The 24338-nt window shown below is 42.5% G+C and overlaps 1 protein-coding gene and 1 non-coding gene across 2 annotated transcripts in view; one reads left to right on the top strand and one right to left on the bottom strand.

Annotated features, from left to right (window-relative positions):
• ATRX (ATRX chromatin remodeler) overlaps window positions 1-24338 on the top strand; it is a 175668-nt gene that overhangs the window by 7893 nt on the left and 143437 nt on the right. Inside the window, exon 2 of the mRNA XM_049767135.1 lies at window positions 23148-23260. Coding sequence (XP_049623092.1) covers window positions 23148-23260 — 113 coding nt within the window. The remainder of the gene's footprint in view (window positions 1-23147; window positions 23261-24338) is intronic.
• On the bottom strand, window positions 10722-10824 carry LOC126000354 (U6 spliceosomal RNA). Its single transcript, XR_007492698.1, has one exon. It is a non-coding gene; the product is annotated as a U6 spliceosomal RNA (small nuclear RNA).

Raw genomic sequence — 24338 nt, 5'->3', positions numbered from 1 at the left:
TTTCCTATTCTGAACTTCTTTGTATTGTATTGTTTTCTGTGCTGTGGTGCAGCTCTTCGACTGGAAGAAATAAGCAACCACAGAGTAAAGTGGATTGGCTGTGTTCTTGCTTGTCTCACACACACTTCAGCTGGATTCAAACTGGGGCTATTCACCCCAAACTGCCTACAACTGAAAGGCAGCTGTATCTGGTTTCTTGTATGAGTGTTTAGATTCCAACTTGTGCTTATTTTATTTTATTTTTGCTTTTTGGTCCACAACTAGTTACGCCCAGTGGTTACTCCTGGCTATGCGCTCAGAAATCGCTCCTGGCCTGGGGGGACCATAATGGGGAACCAAGGTCCGTCCTGGATCGGCCGCTTTCAAGGCAAATGCCCTATTGCTGTGCTATCACTCTGGGCCTAGTGCCTATTTTAAATCAATTATCTGGCCTCTAAGTTTACGGCTGCTTCTGCTGGTCTAACACACTTGAGCTGGGATCATACTGGGACCTTTTCCCCCCCAAACTCTGCTTACAACCAACAGGCAGCTGCATCTGGGTTCACATACTGGAGGGTCCAAAGTAGCTCTTTTCAATATGTAGTCCAATATTTTTTTTTCTTTTTGGTTTTTGGGCCACACCTGGCGGTGCTCAGGGGTTACTCCTGGCTGTCTGCTCAGAAATAGCTCCTGGCAGGCACGGGGGACCATATGGGTCACCGGGATTCGAACCAACCACCTTAGGTCCTAGATCGACTGCTTGCAAGGGAAACACCACTGTGCTATCTCTCCGGGCCCCAATATTTTTCTTTTTAACTGTTCCATATATAATATTTCTTTTAAGAAATAATACATATTGGTTGGAGAGATGATGTAGGAGAAAAGGTACTTGCCTTGCATGTGTCTTGACTCTTCTTTGATCCCTGGTATCACATATGGTTCCCTAAGCATTGCCAGGTCTCAGATTTGATTACAGAACAAGGAATAGCTCATGAGTACCACCAGGTGTGACCCACCTTCCCAATATTGACATGTCATTTACATTTCTGTATGCATAGTATATATTCCATACTTTGGAGGATTTTTGTTTTGGTTTTTTGACTGTCAGTGCTCAGGGCTACTCTGCACTTGGGAGTTACTCCTGGTGAGTTTGAGGGATCGTATAGGTTTCTGGGAATCAACCCAGGTTGACTGTGCAAGGCAAATGCCCTACCTGTTGCACTATTTCTCTGGCCCAATTTTGAGGAATTCTTGATAGATTGAATACCTGAGTATCAGCTATGTGCTGTTGTGTTTCAGGTGTAGGACACATGCATCTTGCATATGTGAGTCCCTGGGCTTGAACCTGGGCTTGAGCACCAACACCACATGTCTCCCAAGTACCACTGAGTGTTGTGCTGGTGGCTTCCTAATAGAAACCATAATAGGTGAAGGGTCATAACAATTCCTGCCTCCTTAATTTTAGTTTAGTGAGGATGGAAGTTAATAAGCAGTTTACAAAACGTTGCTAATGTGTAGGCGTAATGCTTATTTATGTTAGGGATTAAAAATGTAGGAAATTCTAATGTGGGCAAATGTCTAGGAACTTTTGCAGAAGAGATGGGATCTGTATGATCTGTATTGAGTCTTTTGAGGGGGCACACAAAAAGTGGTGCTCAGGGGTTACTCCTGTCTCTGTATTCAGGAATTATTCCTGTTAGTGCTTGGGAGACAATATGGGATGCTAGGTATCATTCAGGTTAGCTGTGGACAAGGCAAGCACTTCACTAGCTGTACTATCACTCAGGCCCTGTGTTGAGGCCGGAGTGGTGGCGCAAGCGGTACAGCTTTTGCCTTGCACCTCCGTTTGATCCCCTGGCATCCCATATGGTCCCCCAAGCCAGGAGTGAATTCTGAGCACATAGCCAGGAGTAACCCCTGAGTGTCAATGGGTGTGGCCTAAAAAACAAAAAAATGTGTCCAGGCCCATTTATTATACTTTTTTGTCACACCCAGTTATGCTCAGGGGTTAATACTGGCTCTGCACTCAAGAATCACTCTTTAAAAAAGTATCACTCCTGGGCTGGAGCGAAAGCACAGCAGTAGGGCATTTACTTTGCATGCAGTTGACCTGGACGGACCTGGGTGGATCCCTGGCATCCCATATGGTCCCCCGAGCATGCCAGGAGTGATTTCTGAGCACAAATCCAGGAGTAACCCCTGCACAGTGCCTGGTGTGACCCAAAAACCAAAAATAATTTTTTTGGTGGGCTTGGGGTAACCCTTTGGGATACTGGGGATTGAACCTGGGTTGTCTGTGTACAAAGCAAATGCCTTACCCACTGTATTATCACTCTGGCTCTGAACATTATTTTTCATATTCCAACTAGGCTGTTCATTTGGGCCTTACCCAGCAATTCTTAGGGGTTACTCCTAGCACTGTGTTCAGGAATTACTCTTGGTATGTTTTGGGGGGGCATATGGTATTGATGACTGATCATGTGCTGCATGATTGATTGATACTGGGCTTGGCTGCATGCCAGGCAAGTGCCCTACCTGATGTATTATGTCTTTGCCCCCCATAAGTATTTTTAAATGCTTAACATTCAAATAAAGTGTGTGTTTTTGGATCACTCTTGGTTGTGTTTCAATTCTCTAACATGTTGCCTGTCCATGAAGTTCTGTATAGTTCTTTCAAATGTGAGTGATAATCTAATGGATAGATTATTCTTGATGAGTTGTTAATTTAATGAGGTTTTGTACTGTATTCTTTCATATTCTTCTGGCTTGTAGAAAGAATCTCATTTGATAGATCTGCTGTACATCTTATGAGCTTTCTGTTGTTCATTCCTTTTTATCTTGCTGCTTTAGATATTCTCTATTTTATTCACTTATTTATTATTTATATTCTTTATTATTTAAATACTCTATCTCTGAATTTTGTCATTTAGAGCACCTTTTATACTGTACTATCTTGCCACCTCCTAAACCACAGTTTCTTTATGAACTTACTCTGTTTTGGGGCATTTGGTTTGTATTCAGATCTTGGGTAATAAATTAGAACTTCAATTAACGTAACTGCTGTAGGCAGCTTCTGTCCTACAGTGCCAGTGGGATTTCAATGAATCCACTTTGAGGGAGAGTGTGTTGCATGGGTGGCGAAATATGAAATAAATGATAACCACACACAAATATTGTACATGGGGACCTGCATCTTCTGGCATAAATGTGAGACAATTTTACTCTTACATATTGGCAGTAAATACACATGGCTTTAGGTGGTTTGTACTCTTAGAATTGAATAGAGTTCAGTTAGGAGCCAGAGGATAAAAGGAAGACTAATTGGGGGCTGGAGAGATAGCATGGAGGTAAGGAGTTTGCCTTTCATGCAGGAGGTCATCGGTTCAAATCCCGGCGCCCCATATGGTCCCCCGTGCCTGCCAGGAGCAATTTCTGAGCCTGGAGCCAGGAATAACCCCTGAGCACTGCCGGGTGTGACCCAAAAACCACAAAAAAAAAAAGGAAGACTAATTTCTTACATATCAAAGTAGTTCCTGGCCCTAGGTGTCATTACTGATGTAAATTAAGGGATTGCAAGAATCCTGGTTTCCTTCCTAATAACAAATCCTTAACCTAAGGGAATAGTTTTCTAGCTAGGGTATAAGACCAACTTCCTATGGCTTGCTTATAGAAAGAGATAAAACTTATATGAAAGGGGTACAGAATTATACCTAGTAAATTCAATAGCCTAATTCAAGGGTCCTCAAACTTTTTAAACAGGGGGCCAGTTTAATGGTCCTTCAGACCATTGGAGGATCTGACTATAATAAAAAAAAAAAACTTATGAACGAATTCTTATGAACACTGCATATATCTTATTTTGCAATGAAGAAACAAAACAGATACAAATACAATATGTGGCCCGAGTTCCATAGTTTGAGGACCACTGGCCTAATTCTACACTGGCGAAACCTGTTTGTTAGCCCATATTAAAATGACAGGGGCTTCCTCTCTCTCCCCTCTCCCCCCTCTCTTCCCCTCTCTTCCCCTCTCTCCCCCTCTCTCCCCCTTTCTCCCCATCTCTCCCCATCTCTCCCCATCTCTCCCTATCTCTCCCTATCTTGCCCTCTCTCCCCTCTTCCCCCCTCTCTCCCCTCTCCGCACTTGAATGATTGGGGGAGTGAGGGGCAGAGGGAGAGCCTGGGGTATATTGGGAGCATTTTCTGTTTACTAGTTTTAAGTAGTTTTCCAGAGTGATGCTAAGTACATTTTTTCTAAAAAGGGGAGTGATGGGTCAAATAAGTTTCATTATCTGTAGGATTACTTTCCAGTACCCCCCCCCCCAAAAAAAAGGAAAAAAAATGACAGGGAAAGTTCCTGAGGCAAAGCCATCCTGCTATGGTATTCAAAGACTGGGAGAGAAGTCATTGTCTTTAAGATGCTATGTTTTGACTTGGCCTTTAGATATAAATAGGTTGAAAGAAAGAGACCAAGCCTGTCATTATTTGGTGCAGAAATTTCTCTGGGACAAGGAATTTGATAGAGGCCCTATTTCAGCCTGTAAATTTACAAGGAAGAAATAATATTAAAACCAAATAAATGAAGGGAAATGTGATATCAGTACCAAGACATGAATTTCAGAAATATCTCTTCGGGAATTCCTCAACTATCCACTTAGGGCAAGAGCTCTCAGTGGGCTTTTTGAGGAAACCTATGGGGGTGATTCTAGCCATCCACTCTAGGAAAATCCAAGGATTGCATCTAGTTGGCCTGCTGAATTCCCTTTAAACAGAGATGCCTTATGTCAAGGCGTGACACATAAATGAGCCTGTTCTTGCTCCAGTCCTTGTTTTTAAATTATTTTTTGGGACAAAGGGGCACACACAATAGTGCTCAGGGGTCATTTCTGGTTTTGTACCCAGTAATCAATCACTCCTGGAAATGCTCAGCGGATCATATAGGACGCTGGGGATTGAGCCTGAGTTGACCACATGCGAGTCAAGAACCATATCAGCTGAGCAGGCTGGGGGTAGGGGAGAAAAAGAACCATATCAGCCATATGCTCTTTCTGACCCATTTTAAATTTCTTGACATGTCTCCATACTACATTTTACTCCCTTTCTTTCCCCTCTACTCTCCCCTTCCCTACCCCTACTCTCCTCTCCTCTCCCCTTCCGAGTCTCCTGAGCACTGCCAAGTTTGATTGCTGAATACAGATCCAGTAGTAATCCCTGACCATTCCCGGGTGTGGCCAAATATATATATATATATACATATATATATACATATATATTATATATAAGACCACAAACAAAAGGAAAAAATAATTTTATTCATCTTATCAAAAATGGCACAAGTATGTGTGTACATACTACATCTATCTCTAGTCATCTATTGATGGATACTTAAGTTGTTTCCATATCTTCCCTGTTACAAATAGTGCCACAGGAAAGATATATAAAATATATATCTAAAAGTGAAATTGTTGGATCTTATGATGGATCTGTTTTTTTTTTTTTAACTCCTGACTTTGAACTCAAGGATTACTCCTGGCTGGACTTTGGGAACCATATACAGCAACAGGGTTCAAACCTCTGGTCATTTCCATGTAAGGCAAGCATCTTGTATTATTTTTCTAGCCTTTCTCCTCTTATTTATTCATTGTTTTTGAGCCACAGCCAGAGGTGCTAAGAAGTTAGTCCTGGCTCTGCAGCCAGAAATCGTTCCTGGCAGGCTGGGGGACCTTATGGAATGTCTGGGATTGAGCTCTGGTTGGTTGCATGCAAGACATTCTGCCTATGGTGCTGTTGCTTCATCCCCCGCCCCTTTATTTTTAATTTAATTATAATATTTTTTTTGTTATTTGGGTCACATGCAGCTGTGCTCAGGGTTATCTCCAGACTCTCAGTTAAGAATCTCTCCTGGGGGTCTGGAGAGATAGCACAGCGGCGTTTGCCTTGCTAGCAGCCGGTCCAGGACCAAAGGTGGTTGGTTCGAATCCCGGCGTCCCAAAAAAGAATCTCTCCTGGAAGGCTCTGGGGACTATGAGGTGCCAGGACTTGAATCTGGGCTAGCCACATGCAAGGCAAGTGACTTACCTGTTGTACTCTGTCTCTGGCCTCCCACTTATTAATTGATTGATTTAATTTCACACCTGGAAATGTTCAGGACTTATTCATAATTCTATGGTTAAAGAAAGATCCTCTATTATTTGGGTGTGCTGGGGATTGAATTCTGATTGGCCCTGTGCAAGGCAAGTGCCCTATCCATTGTACTGTCTCTAGCTCCAAGCCCTTTTATTATTATTATTATTATTAATATTATTATTGCTTTTTTTGTTTTTGTTTTGATTTTTTTTTTGTTTTTTGGGACCACACCCGACAGTGCTCAGGGGTTACTCCTGACTGTCTGCTCAGAAATAGCTCCTGGCAGGCATGGGGGACCATATGGGACACCGGGATTCGAACCAACCACCTTTGGTCCTGGATCGGCTGCTTGCAAGGCAAACGCTGCTGTGCTATCTCTCCCGGCTCTATTTTTGCTTTTTTGCTCCATACCTGGTGATGCTCAGGTTACTTCTGGCTATGCACTCAAAAATCGCTCCTGGATTGGGGCACTATATGGGACACCTGGATTTGAACCACGATTGATCCTGGGTCGGCCGCTTGCAAGGCAAACGCCCTACCACTATTCCATCTCTCCAGCCCCTTATTGTTATTTAAAATATCCCCATTTTTGGATGCAAATGTTTATTTTTTATTGTTTTATGAGTCTTTGTATATCTTTTTTTTTTTTTTGTTTTTTGGGCCACACCCGGCAGTGCTCAGGAGTTACTCCTGGCTGTCTGCTCAGAATAGCTCCTGGCAGGCATGGGGGACCATATGGGACACCGGGATTCGAACCAACCACCTTTGGTCCTGGATCAGCTGCTTGCAAGGCAAACGCCGCTGTGCTATCTCTCTGGGCCCTTTGTATATCTTTGATACTGGTCATTTATGCTATATATGGTGTGCAAATACTTGTTCCATTAAGGGGTTCTTTAAATTTATTCTTTATTTTGTGCCAAACTATTCAGTTTGATGCAGTCCTATTTGTTTATTTTATTTTGTCAGTAGAGTCATTGAAGATAACTTTTTAAAATTTATTTTATTTTTGTGTCACACCTTCTGCATGCAAGGCAAATGCCCTACCTTCATGCTATCTCTCTGGCCCCTACAATTCTTTTTTTTTTTTTTTTGGCCACACCCGGTAACGCTCAGGGGTTACTCCTGGCTATGCGCTCAGAAGTTGCTCCTGGCTTGGGGGACCATATGGGACACCGGGGGATCGAACCGCGGTCCGTCCAAGGCTAGCGCAGGCAAGGCAGGCGCACCTTACCTTTAGCGCCACAGCCCGGCCCCTACAATTCTTTTCAAAGAAGTTTTTTAGCACACTTGGGAAGTAACTTGTGGTGTTGTGCTATGGTTATTGGATAGTGGATAGTCTTCTGCCATCAAATTCAGCTGGTCTTTGCTGCTACCAAGTCATGTAATTCTCATGTGAGTCTCAGAATGCCGGAGTGCTATGTTAAAGATTTGAAAGATGACGGGACAAATAGTCATTATACTCTGAAAATTTTGTATTGAGTTTGAACAGATTAGATGAATTAGATTTCTGACAACCACAGGTACTGGCTGTCCTTAAGTATTACTCATGGCTTTATACTCAGTAATCACCTTTGGTGGGCTCAGGGCACCATATGGGATGCCAGGGATTGAATCTTGGCCATCCATTTGCAAGTCAAACGCCCCTATCTACCCACTGTACAATCTATTCAGCCCTTCACAGGTATTTTTGAAGGATGTGGGTGACTATGACCAGGGAATTTAGACTACAGTGTTCCTTCGCCACTTCGCTCTTCATGTTTTGCGGCTTCAGTGCTTCACGGTTTTTTCCAAAATATTCATCAAAAAATAAAAATGAAAAAAAATACAACCATGTCAGCAGCCACATTGCGGAAAGAAGCGTTGTTGCATGTTGATGCACATGAGAGAAGAATCCCTGCATGTCAAACAAAGAGATGAGTTGATTCAGAGTACATACCACAGGCTCTCAAAAAGGCGTGTGATTGGTTTCTGACACTGATCAATGAAAGTACGAGTGGATTTATAGTGATCCCTCGTTTTTTATTACTGTATACAGTTTGTAATCAACTTTATTAATTGGCACTGACATGTTTAAGTAAAAATACTGTTTACATGTTTAAAACAATCTTGTATCTGCATACACGAAAATTCCTAAGTCCTACTTTGCGGTTTTTCAGCTTTCACGTAAGGTTCTCGTCCCCATTAACCGCAAAAAAAAAACACGAGGGATCACTATAATGTTGCCAAGAATGACCGTGAGAGGAGCTGGAGAGATAGCACAGTGGTAGAGCGTTTGCCTTGCACGCGGCTGACCCAGGACAGGCCTGGGTTCAATCCCTGGAGTCCCATATGATCCCCCAAGCCAGGAGCGAATTCTGAGTCCCTGAGCATCACTGGGTGTGGTCCAAACAAACAAACAAACAAACAAACAAAGGAATGAATTTTGAGAAGAATTTGCTTTGTGTCCCAATAAGTACTTGAGCTTCGAGCTTGGCTGATTTCCATCTACCTTGCTATGTTCCACAGGACTGGGAATGAACCCCCTTGCTATCTGAAAAGGCTTTGGGAAGCTTGATCTGCTTGTTGCTTGCTGACCAAAGTGGACTGGGTGGGTCTGAGTCTGTTGGCCTGCATAAGCAAGTGTCACCTTGTTCTGTGACTTCTCTGGATGGGTCCATCTTAACTTTGGTATAGTGTCTTGTGGCAGGATTGCCAGTGGCAACAGAAACTGCCACTGTCTTCCAGTTATGTCAACTCCTGTCTTGCTGAAGGTAAGGGAAGGGAACATATGGGCAACTGGGAAGCCATACTCAATCTCAACCTGTTACATATCCCAACTAGTTGAGTTCCTTCCATGGTTCCTTGTTCTGTTTCTGCTTTACTGCTCGAAATCCTATGATGATTTTATTCTCCTATTTTCTTTTGGTTTTTTGGGCCACACCCGGTAACGCTCAGGGGTTACTCCTGGCTATGTGCTCAGAAGTTGCTCCTGGCTTGGGGGACCATATGGGACAACGGGGGATCGAACCGCGGTCTGTCCAAGGCTAGCGCAGGCAAGGCAGGCACCTTACCTTTAGCGCCACCGCCCGGCCCCTAATTCTCCTATTTTCATTTCAGCTGTTGGTGTTGATTTTGCCAAAGTAGAGTGCTGGATGAACTTCCCTTTAATTGGTCATCTTGACTCTTCCTCTCCATTATTTTTTTGTTCCAAGTAATACTCAAAGTGCCACAGTGCTTACTTCTAGTGATAGTTAGCTGATTACCTGGAAGGTACGGTACTTACGGCCCAGCAGTGTGGTATTATTCAGACCTGGCAGTGCTGGGGATCACCATACTTGATGATTTTTCCTGGGGGCGGTGTGCTGTTACTTCTCCCCAAAGCTAATCATACCTGGATGGTCAGAACCTCCCACAGCTGGGAGGGGTCTTTGCTTGGTAATTAATTGGTTGGCCTAGGGGGAGGGGTAAGGGAAAGGCAGCAGGAAGAGCAGAGACAGCATGGATGCAGAGGCAGCAAGATGGATGAAGGACAGCTGAAGGAAGCTGCTTAAAAAGCTTAGAGTGGTTAGAGCCTTGTAATAAAGCTGAATTTCTCCTGAAACTTGTGGATTTTTTCACTGTTAATCTGAACCCTCAGACCCATGGGCCTAAGGGGCTGCAGGTGCCGGGCCAGACTGCAAAAGGCAACACCATCCATCCATGCACCACTTGGACTTTATCATTCTAATTTTAGTATATGTGCTGCCCAAGCGAGCACCCACTAGGACTTTATGAATAACTAATGCAACGGGGCTTGTGGTCCTGAGGCCAAACTTGGTTCTTTGCACATTATGATACATTTCCTTTACCACTGTGCTATCTCCATGACCTCTAATGTTTTCTCCCCATCATGACAATGATCAGGTTACTCCTGGCTATGATCTCATGGAGGGGCTTGGGTCCAAATGGGCTTATAGGGAATGAACCAAGATTGAACAAATGCAAGCCAAGTTCTGGTCTGCTCTAATATTTCTCTGGATCCCATGTCCCTATTTAAAAAGGAATATTACATTCTATTTTCCTTTTTTTCTTTCCTTGAGATAATTAAAACTTATTTTAGAAAGGTTGTTCATAATACAATTTTTCCCCACAGTTTCAAAGTTGTTCATGTTTGAGTTTCTGTTATATAATGTACAACAGCCTTCACCAGTGCACACTTTTTTTTTTTTTTTGGTTTTTGGTCACACAGTCAGCAGCGCTCAGGGGTTACTCCTGGCTCTACGCTCAGAAATCACTCCTGGCAGGCTCTGGGGACCGTATGGGATGCCGGGATTCCAACCACTGACCTGCATGCAAGGCAAAAACTTTTTTTTTTAATTTTTTTTTTTTTTTTTGGTTTTTGGGCCACACCCGGTGATGCTCAGGGGTTACTCCTGGCTATGCACTCAGAAGTCGCTCCTGGCTTGGGGGACCATATGGGACGCCGGGGGATCGAACTGCGGTCAGTCCTAGGCTAGCGCAGGCAAGGCAGGCACCTTACCTCTAGCGCCACCGCCCGGCCCCCTTTTTAATTTTTTTTAAATAATAATTTTTATTTTGACCAAAGTGCATTACAAATCTTTCACAGTAATATTTTAGGTACATAGTGACAGTGAATAAATAAATATGGAACAGTTTACGAATTTGCGTGTCATCCTTGTGCAGGGACTATGCTAATTTTCTCTGTTCCAATTTTTAGTAAATGTGCTGCCGATGCGAGCACAGCAGTGCACATTTCTCACTAGCAATGTCCTCAGGTTCTCTTCCACCCTCACCCCTGCTTTCCACCTGCATGACTCTGGGACATACATTTTATTTTATTTTATTTTTTTATTTTATTATTTTATTTTATTTTATTTTATTTTATTTTATTTTTTTGGGTCATACCTGGCAGCGCTCAGGGGCTACTCCTGGCTCTATGCTCAGAAATCACTCCTGGCAGACTCCGGGGACCATATGGGATGCTGGGATTTGAACCACCAACCTTCTGCAAGCAAGGCAAACACCTTACCTCCATGCTATCTCTCCAGCCCCAAGGACAGACATTTTTATTCTCTCTCTCTCTCTCTCTCTCTCTCTCTCTCTCTCTCTCTCTCTCTCTCTCTCTCTCTCTCTCTCTCCCTCCCCCCCCTCTCCCCCTCCCTCCCCCCTTTATTTGGGAGGTGTCACATCCAGTGATGCTTAAGGAGTACTCCTGACTATGCGCTCAGAATCTCTTCTTCCCCTCCCTCCCCCCTTTATTTGGGAGGTGTCACACCCGGTGATGCTTAAGGAGTACTCCTGGCTATGTGCTCAGAAATCACTCCTGGCTTGGGGGACCATATGGGGACCCAGGGAATTGAACTGTGGTCTGTCCTAGGTTAGCGCGCGCAAGGCAAATGCCTTACTGCTTGTACCACTGCTCTGGCCCATCTCTTCCTTTTTTTTTTTTTTTTGCAATGTTGTTATTGAAGGGGTGTCATGGATATCACTTTATCGCCTTTCAGGACCCTAAGTTATTATTTCGAGCTACTATTGCTATAATGGTCCATTCTCTGGCTTAACTGCACTCCCCTGCTATTTGTGACAAGCTCTGTACGATGGACTCTACCATGGTTCTCCTGGCACTCATCTCTATTGTCTCTGGGTATTATTGCCCTATTATTTTATATCTCACAAATGAGTATGATTATTCTATGTCTACCCTTCTCCCTCTGATTCATTTCACTCAGCATAATACTTAGTATATAATTTATCCATGTATAAGCAAATTTCATTACTTCATTTTTTCCTAACAGTTGTGACACGTATACCATAGATTCTTTATCCACTCATCTGTTCTTAGGTACTTGGGTTATTTCCAGATTCTGGCTATTGTGAATAACGCTGCAATGAATACAGGAATGCATGTTTTTGGGGGTGACTCCTAGGGTATCTTCCTAGGACTGGTATAGCTGTATCATATGGGAGCTCAATTTCTAGTTACTTCAGGAATGTCCATATAGTTTTCCAAAAAGGCTGGACCAGTCAACTTTCCTACTAGCAGTGAATGAGAGTCCCTTATTCCCTGCATAATTTTTTGGGGGGGCCACACCCGGTGATGCTCAGGGGTTACTCCTGGCTATGCACTCAGAAATTTCTCCTGGCTTGGGGGACCATATGGGTCGCCGGGGGATTGAACCACAGTTCATCCTATGCGAGCACGCAAGGCAGACGTGCCTTAAGGCTTGAGCCACTGCTCCGGTTCCATACTCCCTGCATCATTGCCAGCACTGGTTGTTTTTAGACTTTTGAATGTGTGCCAGTGTCTATGGTGTGAGATTATATCTCGTTTTGATTTGCATCTTCCTACTTGTGACATTATTTTTGCGTGCCTTTTGGCCATTGTATTTCTTCTTTGAAGAGATGTCTATTAAGCGACCAGAGTGATGAGACAGTGGGTAGGCTGTTTACCTTGAACATAGCCCAACTGGTTTGATTACTGGCATCCCATATAGTCCTCCAAGCCTTCCAGGAATAATTTCTGAGTTCAGAGCCAGGAGTAACCTTGAGTGCCACTGAATATGGGGAAAAAAGGAAAAAAGAAAAAGTCTGTTAATTTCTTTCTTTCTTTTTTATTTTTGGATTTTGGGTCACACACCTGGCAGCGCTCAAGGGTACTTCTGGCTCTGCATTCAGAAATCACTCCTGGAAGAAAATAGGGAATTCCTGGGATTGAACCTGGTCCGTCCCATGTTGTCTGTGCTATTAATCTGGCCCCCAAATTTGTTAATTTCTTGTTCACAGTTTTGGATGAGGTTAGATGATTTTTTTTCTAGCAAAGATCTATTAGTGCCTAATATCTTAGATATCTTGGATACTGATAACCCCATACCAGAAGGTATTGGGTGAATAGTTTCTCCCATTCCTTGGTCTTTGGGGAGTCTTTGTATTGTAGTTATCAATTCCTTTGAGGTACAGACACTTCTTAGTTTAATTTAGCCTCATTTGTTTATCTTTACTTACACTTGCTTGGCCAGTAGTGTTTTATCATTAAATATCCCTTTAGTTTCAGTGTGATAGAATATTCTCCCTACATTTTTCTCTATGTAACTTATGGTTGTAGATCTGATATCAAGGTCTTTAAACCATTTTCATTTGACTTGTGCATGACATCAAAAAAAGGTCTGAGCTCACTTTTTTTGCACACCCAGCTGTGCTCAAGGGTGATCTCTGTACCCAGAAATGCCCTGGCAGGCTCAGGGGACCATATGGGATGCTGGGAATTGAACAACTATCTGTTCTAGGTTGGCCGTGTGCAAGGCGAACACCCTACTACTGTGCTATAACTCTGGCCCCTGAGTTCACTGTTTTGCATGTAGTTGAACAGTTTTCTCAACATCACTTGTTTAAAAAACTTTTCTTGTTCCACTTTGTATTTCTTGCTCCATTATCAAATATTAATTACTAATATAAGGGTCTTTCTCAGAATATTCAATCTATTTCATTGATCTGAGGGACTGTGTTTATCTCCCAAATCATGATGCTTAATGACCACTGCTTTATAGTACAATTTGAAGTTGGAAAGTGATGCCTTCCATCTTTGTTTTCCCAAGGATTGCTTTAGTTATTCATGGGGTTTATTGTTTGAGATGAATTTCAAGAGCGTTTGATCTATTTTTTTGAAAAATGTAATGGGTATCCTTACTGATTGAATTGGAAATCTGTACACTACTTTAGGAAGTATTGCTATTTTGATGATGATGATGATCCTCCCAATCTATGAGCAGGCTATGTATTTCCATTTCCTTGTGTCCTCTTTTGTTTCTTGAGGCAGTGTCATGTAGTTTTCTTTTTTTTGTGGAGTGGTGGGTGGTGGTGGATGTAGTTTTCTTTATACAGGTCTTTTATATCTTTAGTTAAGTTGACTCCAATGTACTTGATTTTCTGAGGCATGATTGTGAATGATATTGTTTTTCTTTTTTTCTTTTTTTGTTATGAGATTGTTCTTGTAATGACTTTCTTCTCTCATTTGTGTATAGAAAAGCCATAACTTTTGCATATTAATTTTGTAGGTTGTAACTTTTCTATAGAAATCTATTGTTTCTAGAAGCTTTTTAGATAGAGTTTTTAGGATATTCTAAATATAGTATCATGTCATCTATAAACAGTGAGAGCTTGACTTGACTTCTTCTTTTTCTATTTGGATGCCCTTGATAGCTTTTTCTTGCCTAATTGCCATGGCAAGAACTTCCCGCACTATGCTGAATAGGAGTGGTGAGAGAGGGCAGCCTTGCCTTGTAGCAGATTTTAGAGGAAAGGCTTTTAGTTTATCTCCATTGAATATAATCTTTGCCAAAGAATTTTGGTAAATGGCTTTGATTATACTAAGGTAAGATCCTTCTATTACTATCATTTTGAGAGTTTATCATGAATGGGTTCTGGACCTTGTCAAATCCTTTCTCTGGAGCTATTGATATGTCATGAGATTTTTATATGTTGTATTTATTGACTTGCATATGTTGAACCATTCTGCATCTCTGGGATGAACCTTATTCAGAAACTTGACTTATTTTTTTTTATAATTCTTTTAAGAAACATGGTTACAAACATGTTCGTAGTTGGGTTTCAGTAATAAAATGTACATCCCCATCACCAGTGCAACTTTTCCGCCACCTATGTCCCCCATTTCCTTCCTCTTCCATCCCCTGCCTGTCTTCGAAAAAGGCATTGTATTTCTCTATTTATGATGGTCTTAGTAGTGTAGTTATTTCTTTTTCTTTTTTTAAATTAATATCTTTATTTAAACACCATGATTACAAATATGATTGTAGTTGAGTTTCAGTCATGTAAAGAACACCGACCTTCATCAGTGCAACATTCCCATCACCAATGTCCCAAATCTCCCTCCTCTCCATCCCACCCACACACAGTCTTTCTACTTCCCTCATTCATTCACATTGTTAGGATAGTTCTCAATGTAGTTCTTTCTTTCTTTCTTTCTTTCTTTCTTTCTTTCTTTCTTTCTTTCTTTCTTTCTTTCTTTCTTTCTTTCTTTCTTTCTTTCTTTTTCTTTCTTTCTTTCTTTTCTTTCTTTCTTCTTTCTTCTCCTTCCTTCTCTTCCTTCCTTCCTTCCTTCCTTCCTTCCTTCCTTCCTTCCTTCCTTCCTTCCTTCCTTCCTTCCTTCCTTCCTTCCTTCCTTCCTTCCTTCCTTCCTTCCTTCCTTCCTTCCTTCCTTCCTTCCTTCCTTCCTTCGTTTTTTGGGCCACACCCGGTGGTGCTCAGGGGTTTTTCCTGGCTGTCTGCTCAGAAATAGCTCCTGGCAGGCACGGGGGACCACATGGGACACCGGGTTTCGAACCAACCACCTTTGGTCCTGGCTCGGCTGCTTGCAAGGCAAACGCTGCTGTGCTATCTCTCCGGGCCCCAATGTAGCTATTTCTTTAACTGCACTCACCACTCTTTGTGGTGAACTTCATGTGTGAGCTGAACCTTCCAACCTCTCTTTTGTCTCTGGGAATTATTGTAAAAATGTATTTTCTTTTTCTTTTTTTTTTTTTTTTTTGGTTTTTGGGTCACACCCGGCAGTGCTCAGGGGTTACTCTTGGCTGTCTGCTCAGAAATAGCTCCTGGCAGGCACGGGGGACCATATGGGACACCGGGATTCGAACCAACCACCTTTGGTCCTGGCTCGGCTGCTTGCAAGGCAAACGCCCCTGTGCTACCTCTCCGGCCCCTATTTTATTTTTCTTAAAACCCATAGATGAATGACACTATTCTGTGTCTATCTCTCTCCCTCTTATTTCACTCAGCATGATAGATTCCATGTACATCCATGTATAGCAAAATTCCTTGACTACATCTCTCCTGACGGCTGCATAATATTCCATTGTGTATATGTACCATAGTTTCTTTAGCCATTCATCTGTTGAAGGGCATCTTGGTTGTTTCCAGAGTCTAGCTACTGTAAAAAGTGCTGCAATGAATATGGGTGTGAGGAAGGGATTTTTGTATTGTATTTTTGTGTTCCTAGGGTATATCCCTAGGAGTGGTATAGCTGGATTATATGGGAGCTCAATTTCCAGATTTTTTTTTGTTTTTGGGTCACACCTGGCAGCACTCAGGGGTTACTCCTGGCTCCTGGCAGGCTCGGGGGACCATATGGGATGCCGGGAATAGAACCACCGACCTTCTGCATGCAAGGCAAATGCCTTACCTCCATGCTATCTCTCCGGCCCCTCAATTTCCAAATTTTGGAGGAATCTCCATATCACTTTCCATAAAGGCCGGACTAGACGGCATTCCCACCAGCAGTGGATAAGAGTTCCTTTCTCTCCACATTCCTGCCAGTACTGCTTGTTCTCATTCTTTGTGATGTGCGCCAATCTCTATAGTGTGAGATGTTACCTTATAGTTGTTTTGATTTGCATTTCCCTGGTGATTTGTGATGCGGAGCATTTTTTCATGTGCCTTTTGGTCATTTGTATTTCTTCTTTGGCAAAGTGCCTGTTCATTTCTTCTCCCCATTTTTTGATGGGATTAGATTTTTTTTCATGTAAAGTTCCATTATTGCCTTGTATATTTTGGATATTAGCCTCTTATCTGATATTGGTGTATTATCTGGGTATTGGTGAATAGTTCCTCCCACTCAGTGGATGGCTCTTGTATCCTGGGCACTATTTCCTTTGAGGTGCAGAAGCTTCTCAGCTTAATACAGTCCCATCTGTTTATCTCTGCTTCCACTTGTTAGGAGAGTGCTGTTTCCTCCTTGAAGATGCCTTTGGTTTCAATGTCATGGAGAGATTTACCTATATGCTATTCTATATACCTTATGGTTTCAGGTCTGATATTAAGGTCTTTAATCCATTTGGATTTTACATTTGTACATGGTGTTAGCTGGGGTCTGAGTTCACTTTTTTTGCAAGTGGCTAACCAGTTGTGCCAACACCACTTGTTGAAGAGGCTTTTTCCCTGCTTCATTTAGGATTTCTTGCTCCTTTATTAAAAACTAGATGATTGTATGTCTGGGGAATATTCTCTGAGGAATTCTTTGTGGGCGGTCGACTCTCCTCCAAGAAAGGGAAGAATGCCACTCAGGATAAAGTCTTAGGCCAAAGCAAGCAGATAAAAGTCCAAAGATGTCTGCTGTGTTGCAGAGACACAGCAGAACTCAGCTGGCTCCACCCTTTGTGGGCGGGTCGTCTCATCCCAAGGAAGAGAATTCCTCAGGGTAGAATGCTTGCTGCACAGGATCAATTCTTAGGCCTAAACTTTAACAGTAGTAACTGTAATGGCAACCTCCTGTTTCATTTTGAGTCATTTTATTAAGGTTCTTTTTCTCTTGTGAGTTTTGCTGATGGTTTTTTGATCTTGTTTATTTCTCTCTTTTAAGATTCAACTTTTTTTTTTTTTTTTGGTTTTTGGGCCACACCTGGCAGTGCTCAGGGGTTACTCCTGGCCGTCTGCTCAGAAGTAGCTCCTGGCAGGCATGGGGGACCATATGGGACACCGGGATTCGAACCAACCACCTTTGGTCCTGGATTGGCTGCTTGCAAGGCAAACGCCGCTGTGCTATCTCTCCGGGCCCAAGATTCAACTTTTTTATTCATTGATCTTTTGAATTGTTTAGTTGGTGTCTAGTATATTTATTTCTGTTCTAAGTTTTTTTAAACTGTATTTTTGTTTGTTTTGTTTTTGGGCACACCTGGCAGCACGCAGGGGAACTCCTGGCTCTTCGCTCAGAAATCATTCCTGGCATGCTCAGAGGGATGATATGGGATGCTGAGAAACAAATCCACCTCTGTCCTGGGTTGGCTGCATGCAAGGCAATGCCTTGTCAATGTAATATCACTCTGGCACCTAATTGTATTTTTTAATTTATTATTTTTTTGGGGGCCATACCCAGCTGCCCTTAGGGGTTCCTCCTGGCTGTCCTCAGAAATTGCTTCTGGAAGACTTGGGAGACCATATGGGATGCCAGGAATCGAACCCGGGTCTGTCCTGGGTCGCCAACATGCAAGGCAAACACCCTACCACTCTAGCCCCTTTGTTCTAAGTTTTACGATTTTCATTCTCCTGCCTCTTTTCTTTTTCTTTTTTGTTTTTGTTTTTTTTTTTTTGTTTTGTTTTGGGGCCACACCCGTTTGATGCTCAGAAATCGCTCCTGGCTTGGGGGACCATATGGGACGCCGGGGGATTGAACCTCGGTCCATCCTACGCACTTGCAAGGCAGACACCTTACCTCTAGCGCCACCTTCCTGGCCCCTCTCCTGCCTCTTTTTTCTTTTCTTTTTTTTTTTTTTTTTTTTTTTGGTTTTTGGGTCACACCCGGCAGTGCTCGGGTTATTCCTGGCTCCAGGCTCAGAAATTGCTCCTGGCAGGCACGGGGGACCATATGGGACTCCCGGATTCGAACCGATGACCTCCTGCATGAAAGGCAAACGCCTTACCTCCATGCTATCTCTCCGGCCCCTTTTCTTTTCTTTTCTTTTCTTTTCTTTTCTTTTCTTTTCTTTTCTTTTCTTTTCTTTTCTTTTCTTTTCTTTTCTTTCTTTTTTTTGTTTTTGAGCCACACCTGGTGATGCTCAGAGGTTACTCCTGGCTATGCACTTAGAAATTGCTCCTGGGGCCCAGAGAGATAGCACAGTGGCGGTTGCCTTGCAAGCAGCCGATCCAGGACCAAAGGTGGTTGGTTCAAATCCCGGTGTCCCATATGGTCCCCCGTGCCTGCCAGGAGCTATTTCTGAGCAGACAGCCAGGAATAACCCCTGAGCACCGCCGGGTGTGGCCCAAAAACCAAAAAAAAAAAAATGAAATCGCTCCTCGATTGCACAAGCAACATGAAGTGACTCTGTGAAGGTATTAGAGTGAAGAACAACTTCAAGAGAAAGGAATTAACTCCTTGAATACCTGTGGTACAAGTATGCTCCCCTGAAAAATGTCTTATCATCTTTACTACAGAAATTTCATTCCCTGGGGCCAGAGAGATAGCACAGCAGTAGGGCATTTGCCTTGCACACAGCAGTAGGGCATTTGCCTTGCACACAGCCAACCCAGGACTAACAGTGGTTCGATTCCCGGCATCCCATATGGTCCCGCAAGCCTGCCAGGGGCGATTTCTTTTTTTTTTTGTTTTTTTCGGGCCACACCCATTTGATGCTCAGGGATTACTCCTGGCTAAGTGCTCAGAAATTGCCCCTGGCTTGGGGGGACCATATGGGACGCCGGGGGATCGAACCGAGGTCCTTCCTTGGCTAGCTCTTGCAAGGCAGACACCTTACCTCTAGTACCACCTCACCAGCCCCGATTATTTTTTAATAATACTTTTATTTTGATCAAGCTAAATTACAAATCTTTCACAGTATATTTTAGGCACATAGTGACATTGAATCAGGGGCATTCCTACCACCAATGTTGTCCTCCCTCCACCCCTGTTACCAGCATGCATCCCATATCCCCCTCTTTTACCCCCTGGGCTGTTAGTATAAGTGGTCCCCTCTGTCTAGCTTGTTGTAGATTGGGTATCAATTCTCTTGTTGTTGGCTTTGGAGTTGGTGTTTAAGTCTGATCTCTTTTTTTTTTGGATTTTGGGTCATACCCGACAATGCTCAGGGGTTATTCCTGTCTCTACGCTCAGAAATAACCCCTGGCAGGCTCGGGGGACCATATAGGATGCTGGCATTTGAACCAGCGACCTTCCGCATGTAAGGCAAATGCCTTACCACTGTGCTATCTCTCGGGCCCCAGTCTGATCATTTTTATTTCTACTTAATTTGCATACGACTGTTTAGTCTTGGTACCCTTAATTGATACCCTTAATTTGTGAGGCGAAACAAGATGGTTCAAGTTATGTGGTTCTGTTTGAAGGAAGGAAAAAGATAAAATTGGGCAAAAATCAAACAAGCAAAAAATGGAAGGAGTCCTTCTTGAGGCTATAAATATCAATTTAAGAGAAGAAAGGGAAAAAGGAAGAAAAAACATAACAATACAAAAAAATCAAACAAAACACCGAAAAGCACCACAGCAATAAAGAGAACAACCACACAATAACTACAGTCCTGAAATAAAAGCAAAACAAAGCACAAAACAAAAACAAAGAACAATAACAAAACCAAAAAAATTGTTTTGTGCTTTTTTATTTTTTTTTTGCATAGGCACAGTATATATTGGGTAGATTAGAAAGGGAATTCCCTTGGCTTAAGAGATATAGGGTTTCTCCACCCTTGAAGTCTACTGTCATGGGAAAAACTACAGACTCCGTACATGTTCTTTGACTCTCCCCTAGGTCCTTATGTGGTGTCTGGAAACAGTCTGCTCTGTTGTGGATGATAAAATCAGGCCTCTGTAACTAGTGATCTTGGTTTTTGCACAGGTCATAGAATGGAGTCTTTCTTTATGGTTCTCGAAGTTCTGTTCCATCACAGAACTGTTTTAATCAGTCTTACGTAGTTGGTGCTCTTGTTTTTATCAATATTAATATACTTAAACACCTTGATTACAAATATGATTGTAGCTGGGTTTCAGTCATGTAAAGAACAGCCCCTTCACTGGTGTAACATTCCCACCACCAATGTCCCAAATTTCCCTCCTGCCCACCCCCCCACCTGTACTCCAGACAGGCTTTCCACTTCCCTCATTTATTCACATTGTTATGATAGTTCTTAGTGTAGTTATTTCTTTAGCTGCACTCACCACTGTTTGTGGTGAGCTTCAGGTGGTCTTTGGTTTTGTATCGATCCTAGGACTAAGCCTAGGATAGAGTCATTATGCTTCCAGAAGATCTGCTCAGTTGCAGTTGTCTCAGTCAGACCTCTGGAATTAGAGATCTTGGTTGTTGTACAGATTGTAGGCCAAAGCCTAGACTAGGGTCTTTTTTATTGATCTTGGGATAAGTTCTGCCCAGTCATGGTTGTTGCAGTCAATCTTCTATAGATAGTGATCATGGCTTTTGCACAGATCAAAGGATTACATGTCTTCTGATTTCATCTTGTCGTTAGGTGATGAGGTAAGACAACCTGCTCTTATATCAAGTTGTTGGCATTTCCTCATTGTCAGGATGTCATATCAGCATGTTGGTGTCAGAGCAGTATTAAGAATGTCCCATAGGGGGGCCGGAGAGATAGCATGGAGGTAAGGCGTTTGCCTTTCATGCAGAAGGTCATCGGTTCGAATCCCGGCGTCCCATATGGTCCCCCGTGCCTGCCAGGAGCAATTTCTGAGCATGGAGCCAGGAGTGGCCCCTGAGCACTGCCGGGTGTGACCCAAAAACCACAAAAAAAAAAAAAAAAAAAAAAAGAATGTCCCATAGGAAGTTTGGTTCCTGGAGCTGTTGTGGAGAACTGTGTCAGTTCCATGTCTGGCACCTAGGGTTTGAGGTTGAACTGTCACTGTTTATTCCTGCCAGCAGTGATTTCTGAGCTCAGAGCCAGGAGTAACCCCTGAGTGTCACCAGGTGTAGCTCAAAAACAAAAAAAAATTTTTTTAATTCCCAGAGCAATATTCTTTTTTTTTTTTTTTTTTTTTTTATTTTTTATTTTTTATCTTTATTTAAACACCGTGATTACAAACATGATTATAGTTGTATGATTACAGTCATGTAAAGAGCACACCCCCTTCACCGGTGTAACATTCCCACCACCAATTTCCCAGATCTCCCTCCTCCCCACCCCCCTACACCTGTTCTCGAGACAGGCTTTCTACTTCCCTCATTCATTCACATTTTATGATAGTTTTCAGTGTAGTCATCTCTGCAACTGCACTCATCACTCTATGTGATGAGCTGCATGTCCTGAGCTGCACCTACCAGCCCTCATCTCTCTTGTCTCTGAGATATTGTTAAAAATGTCCTTCATTTTTCTTAAAGCCCATAGATGAGTGAAACCATTCTGCGTCTTTCTCTCTCCCTCTGACTTACTTCACTCAGCATAATAGATTCCATGTACATCCATGTATTGGAAAATTTCATGACTTCATCTCTCCTGATGGCTGCATAGTATTCCATTGTGTATATGTACCACAGTTTCTTCAGCCACTCATCTGTTGAAGGGCATCTTGGTTGTTTCCAGAGTCTGGCTATTGTAAATAGCGCTGCAATGAATATAGGAGTAAGGAAGGGTTTTTTGTATTGTATTTTTGTGTTTCTTGGGTATATTCCTAGGAGTGGTATAGCTGGATCGTATGGAAGCTCAATTTCCAGTTTGTGAAGGAATCTCCATATCGCTTTCCATAAAGGTTGTACTAGACGGCATTCCCACCAGCAGTGAAAAAGAGTTCCTTTCTCTCCACATCCCCGCCAGCACTGCTTGTTTTCCTTTCTTGTGATGTGTGCCAATCTCAGTGGCGTGAGGTGGTACCTCATAGTAGTTTTGATTTGCATCTCCCTGACGATTAGTGATGTTGAACATCTTTTCATGTGCCTTTTGGCCATTTGCCTTTCTTCTTTTTCAAAGTGTCTGTTCATTTCTTCTCCCCATTTTTTGATGGGGTTAGTTGTTTTTTTCTTGTATAGTTCTGTCAGTACCTTGTAAATTTTGGATATTAGCCCTTTATCTGATGTGTATTGGGTGAATAATTTCTCCCACTCAGTGGGTGGCCTTTGTATTCTGGGCGCTATTTCCTTTGAGATGCAGAAGCTTTTCAGCTTAATATAGTCCCATCAGTTTATCTCTGCTTCCACTTGCTTGGAAAGTGCTGTCTCCTCCTTAAAGAGCAATATTCTTGATGCTATCCCTTAACTCTCCTAAAAAGTTCAATGAACAATTAAATTTCTAGTAAATTTCAGGAATCACTACTGGCTGACTTGGGGACCATGTGGTATGTCAGGGATTAAACCTGAGTCAGCTGCATGGAAGGCAAGCACCCTAGCCCCTTGTACTATAATCTCTAGCCCTGTCTTCCATGGTTGATTCTTGATAAATGTTGTAATCCTCATATTTTCCTATCCTTTGTGAAATAAATAATTCATTTCCTTTAATTTTAATTTTGAATATGCGTTCTTTTAGTGTAATATGGAGTAGAGATAGGTTTTTAGTTTGCTAGGTCGTTACGTACATAACAATGTAATTTAGTTTTATATTTTTATTTTGATAGTGAAAGCAAGTTGAATACATTGGTGCAGAAGCTTCATGACTTTCTAGCACACTCATCAGAGGAATCTGAAGAAACAAGTTCACCTCCAAGACATTTGATGAACCAAAGCACAGGTAATTGAAAGTGGATGTATAGTATCCTATTTTTCATTTCTTCATGAGATGATAAATTATTAAAGGCTTTAATAACACCTTCTCTCTGTGTAGTAGTTATTTGTTAATATAAGGTAATGCAGAGTTTTTGTTTGTTTATTTAGGCATAACTGGCAATGCTTAGGGGTCACTCTTGCTCTGTGCTGCAGAATCATTCCTGCAGGATTCAGGAAATCATACTTGATGCTGGGACTGAACTTGTGTTGGCTGCGTGCAAGTCAAGTGTCCATACTCTGCACTGCCTTACCATTTCTTCTTTTTTTTTTTTTTTTTTGGTTTTTGGGCCACACCCGGCGATGCTCAGGGGTTACTCCTGGCTGTCTGCTCAGAAATAGCTCCTGGCAGGCACGGGGGACCATATGGGACACCGGGATTCGAACCAACTACCTTTGGTCCTGGATCGGCTGCTTGCAAGGCAAATGCCGCTGTGTTATCTCTCTGGGCCCTGCCTTATCATTTCTCAATTCGTTTTTTTTTTTTTTTTTTTTTTTTTTTGGTTTTTGGGTCACACCCGGCAGTGCTCAGGGGCTACTCCTGGCTTCATGCTCAGAAATCGCTCCTGGCAGGCTCGGGGGACCATATGGGACGCCGGGATTCGAACCGATGACCTTGTGCATGAAAGGCAAATGCCTTACCTCCATGCTGTCTCTCCGGCCCCTCTCAGTTCGTTTTTATATTATTAGGTAAATTTTCTGAGTAGATTTGGTATATATGTTTTACATGAAATAAAAACAACAACAGGGAGAGTGCAGCAAGTAGGGCATTTACATTGAATATGGCTAATGTAGGTTTGATCTCTGGCATTCCATCTGGTTCCCTGAGCACTGCCTGAGTTCTGAGCCAGGAGTGAACCCTGAGCACTGTGGTTGTAGCCCAGGAATGAACAACAGGCAAATAAAAACCTACCTAAACACTTAGTACATACTTAATATTCCCATTTTTCTCTCTTTTATCACTTCAGGCCCACATTCCATTTTTTTTTTGGAGGGTGGAGGTTTCCCATTAGTGCTTCGGGCCTGGAAATCAAGATAGGGTTTAG

The sequence above is a fragment of the Suncus etruscus genome, chromosome X (genome assembly GCF_024139225.1).
Source record: "Suncus etruscus isolate mSunEtr1 chromosome X, mSunEtr1.pri.cur, whole genome shotgun sequence".
Taxonomy (NCBI): Eukaryota; Metazoa; Chordata; class Mammalia; order Eulipotyphla; family Soricidae; genus Suncus; species Suncus etruscus.
The sequence above is the reverse complement of the archived record's forward strand: the minus strand, read 5'-3'. Positions and strand labels throughout refer to the sequence as shown.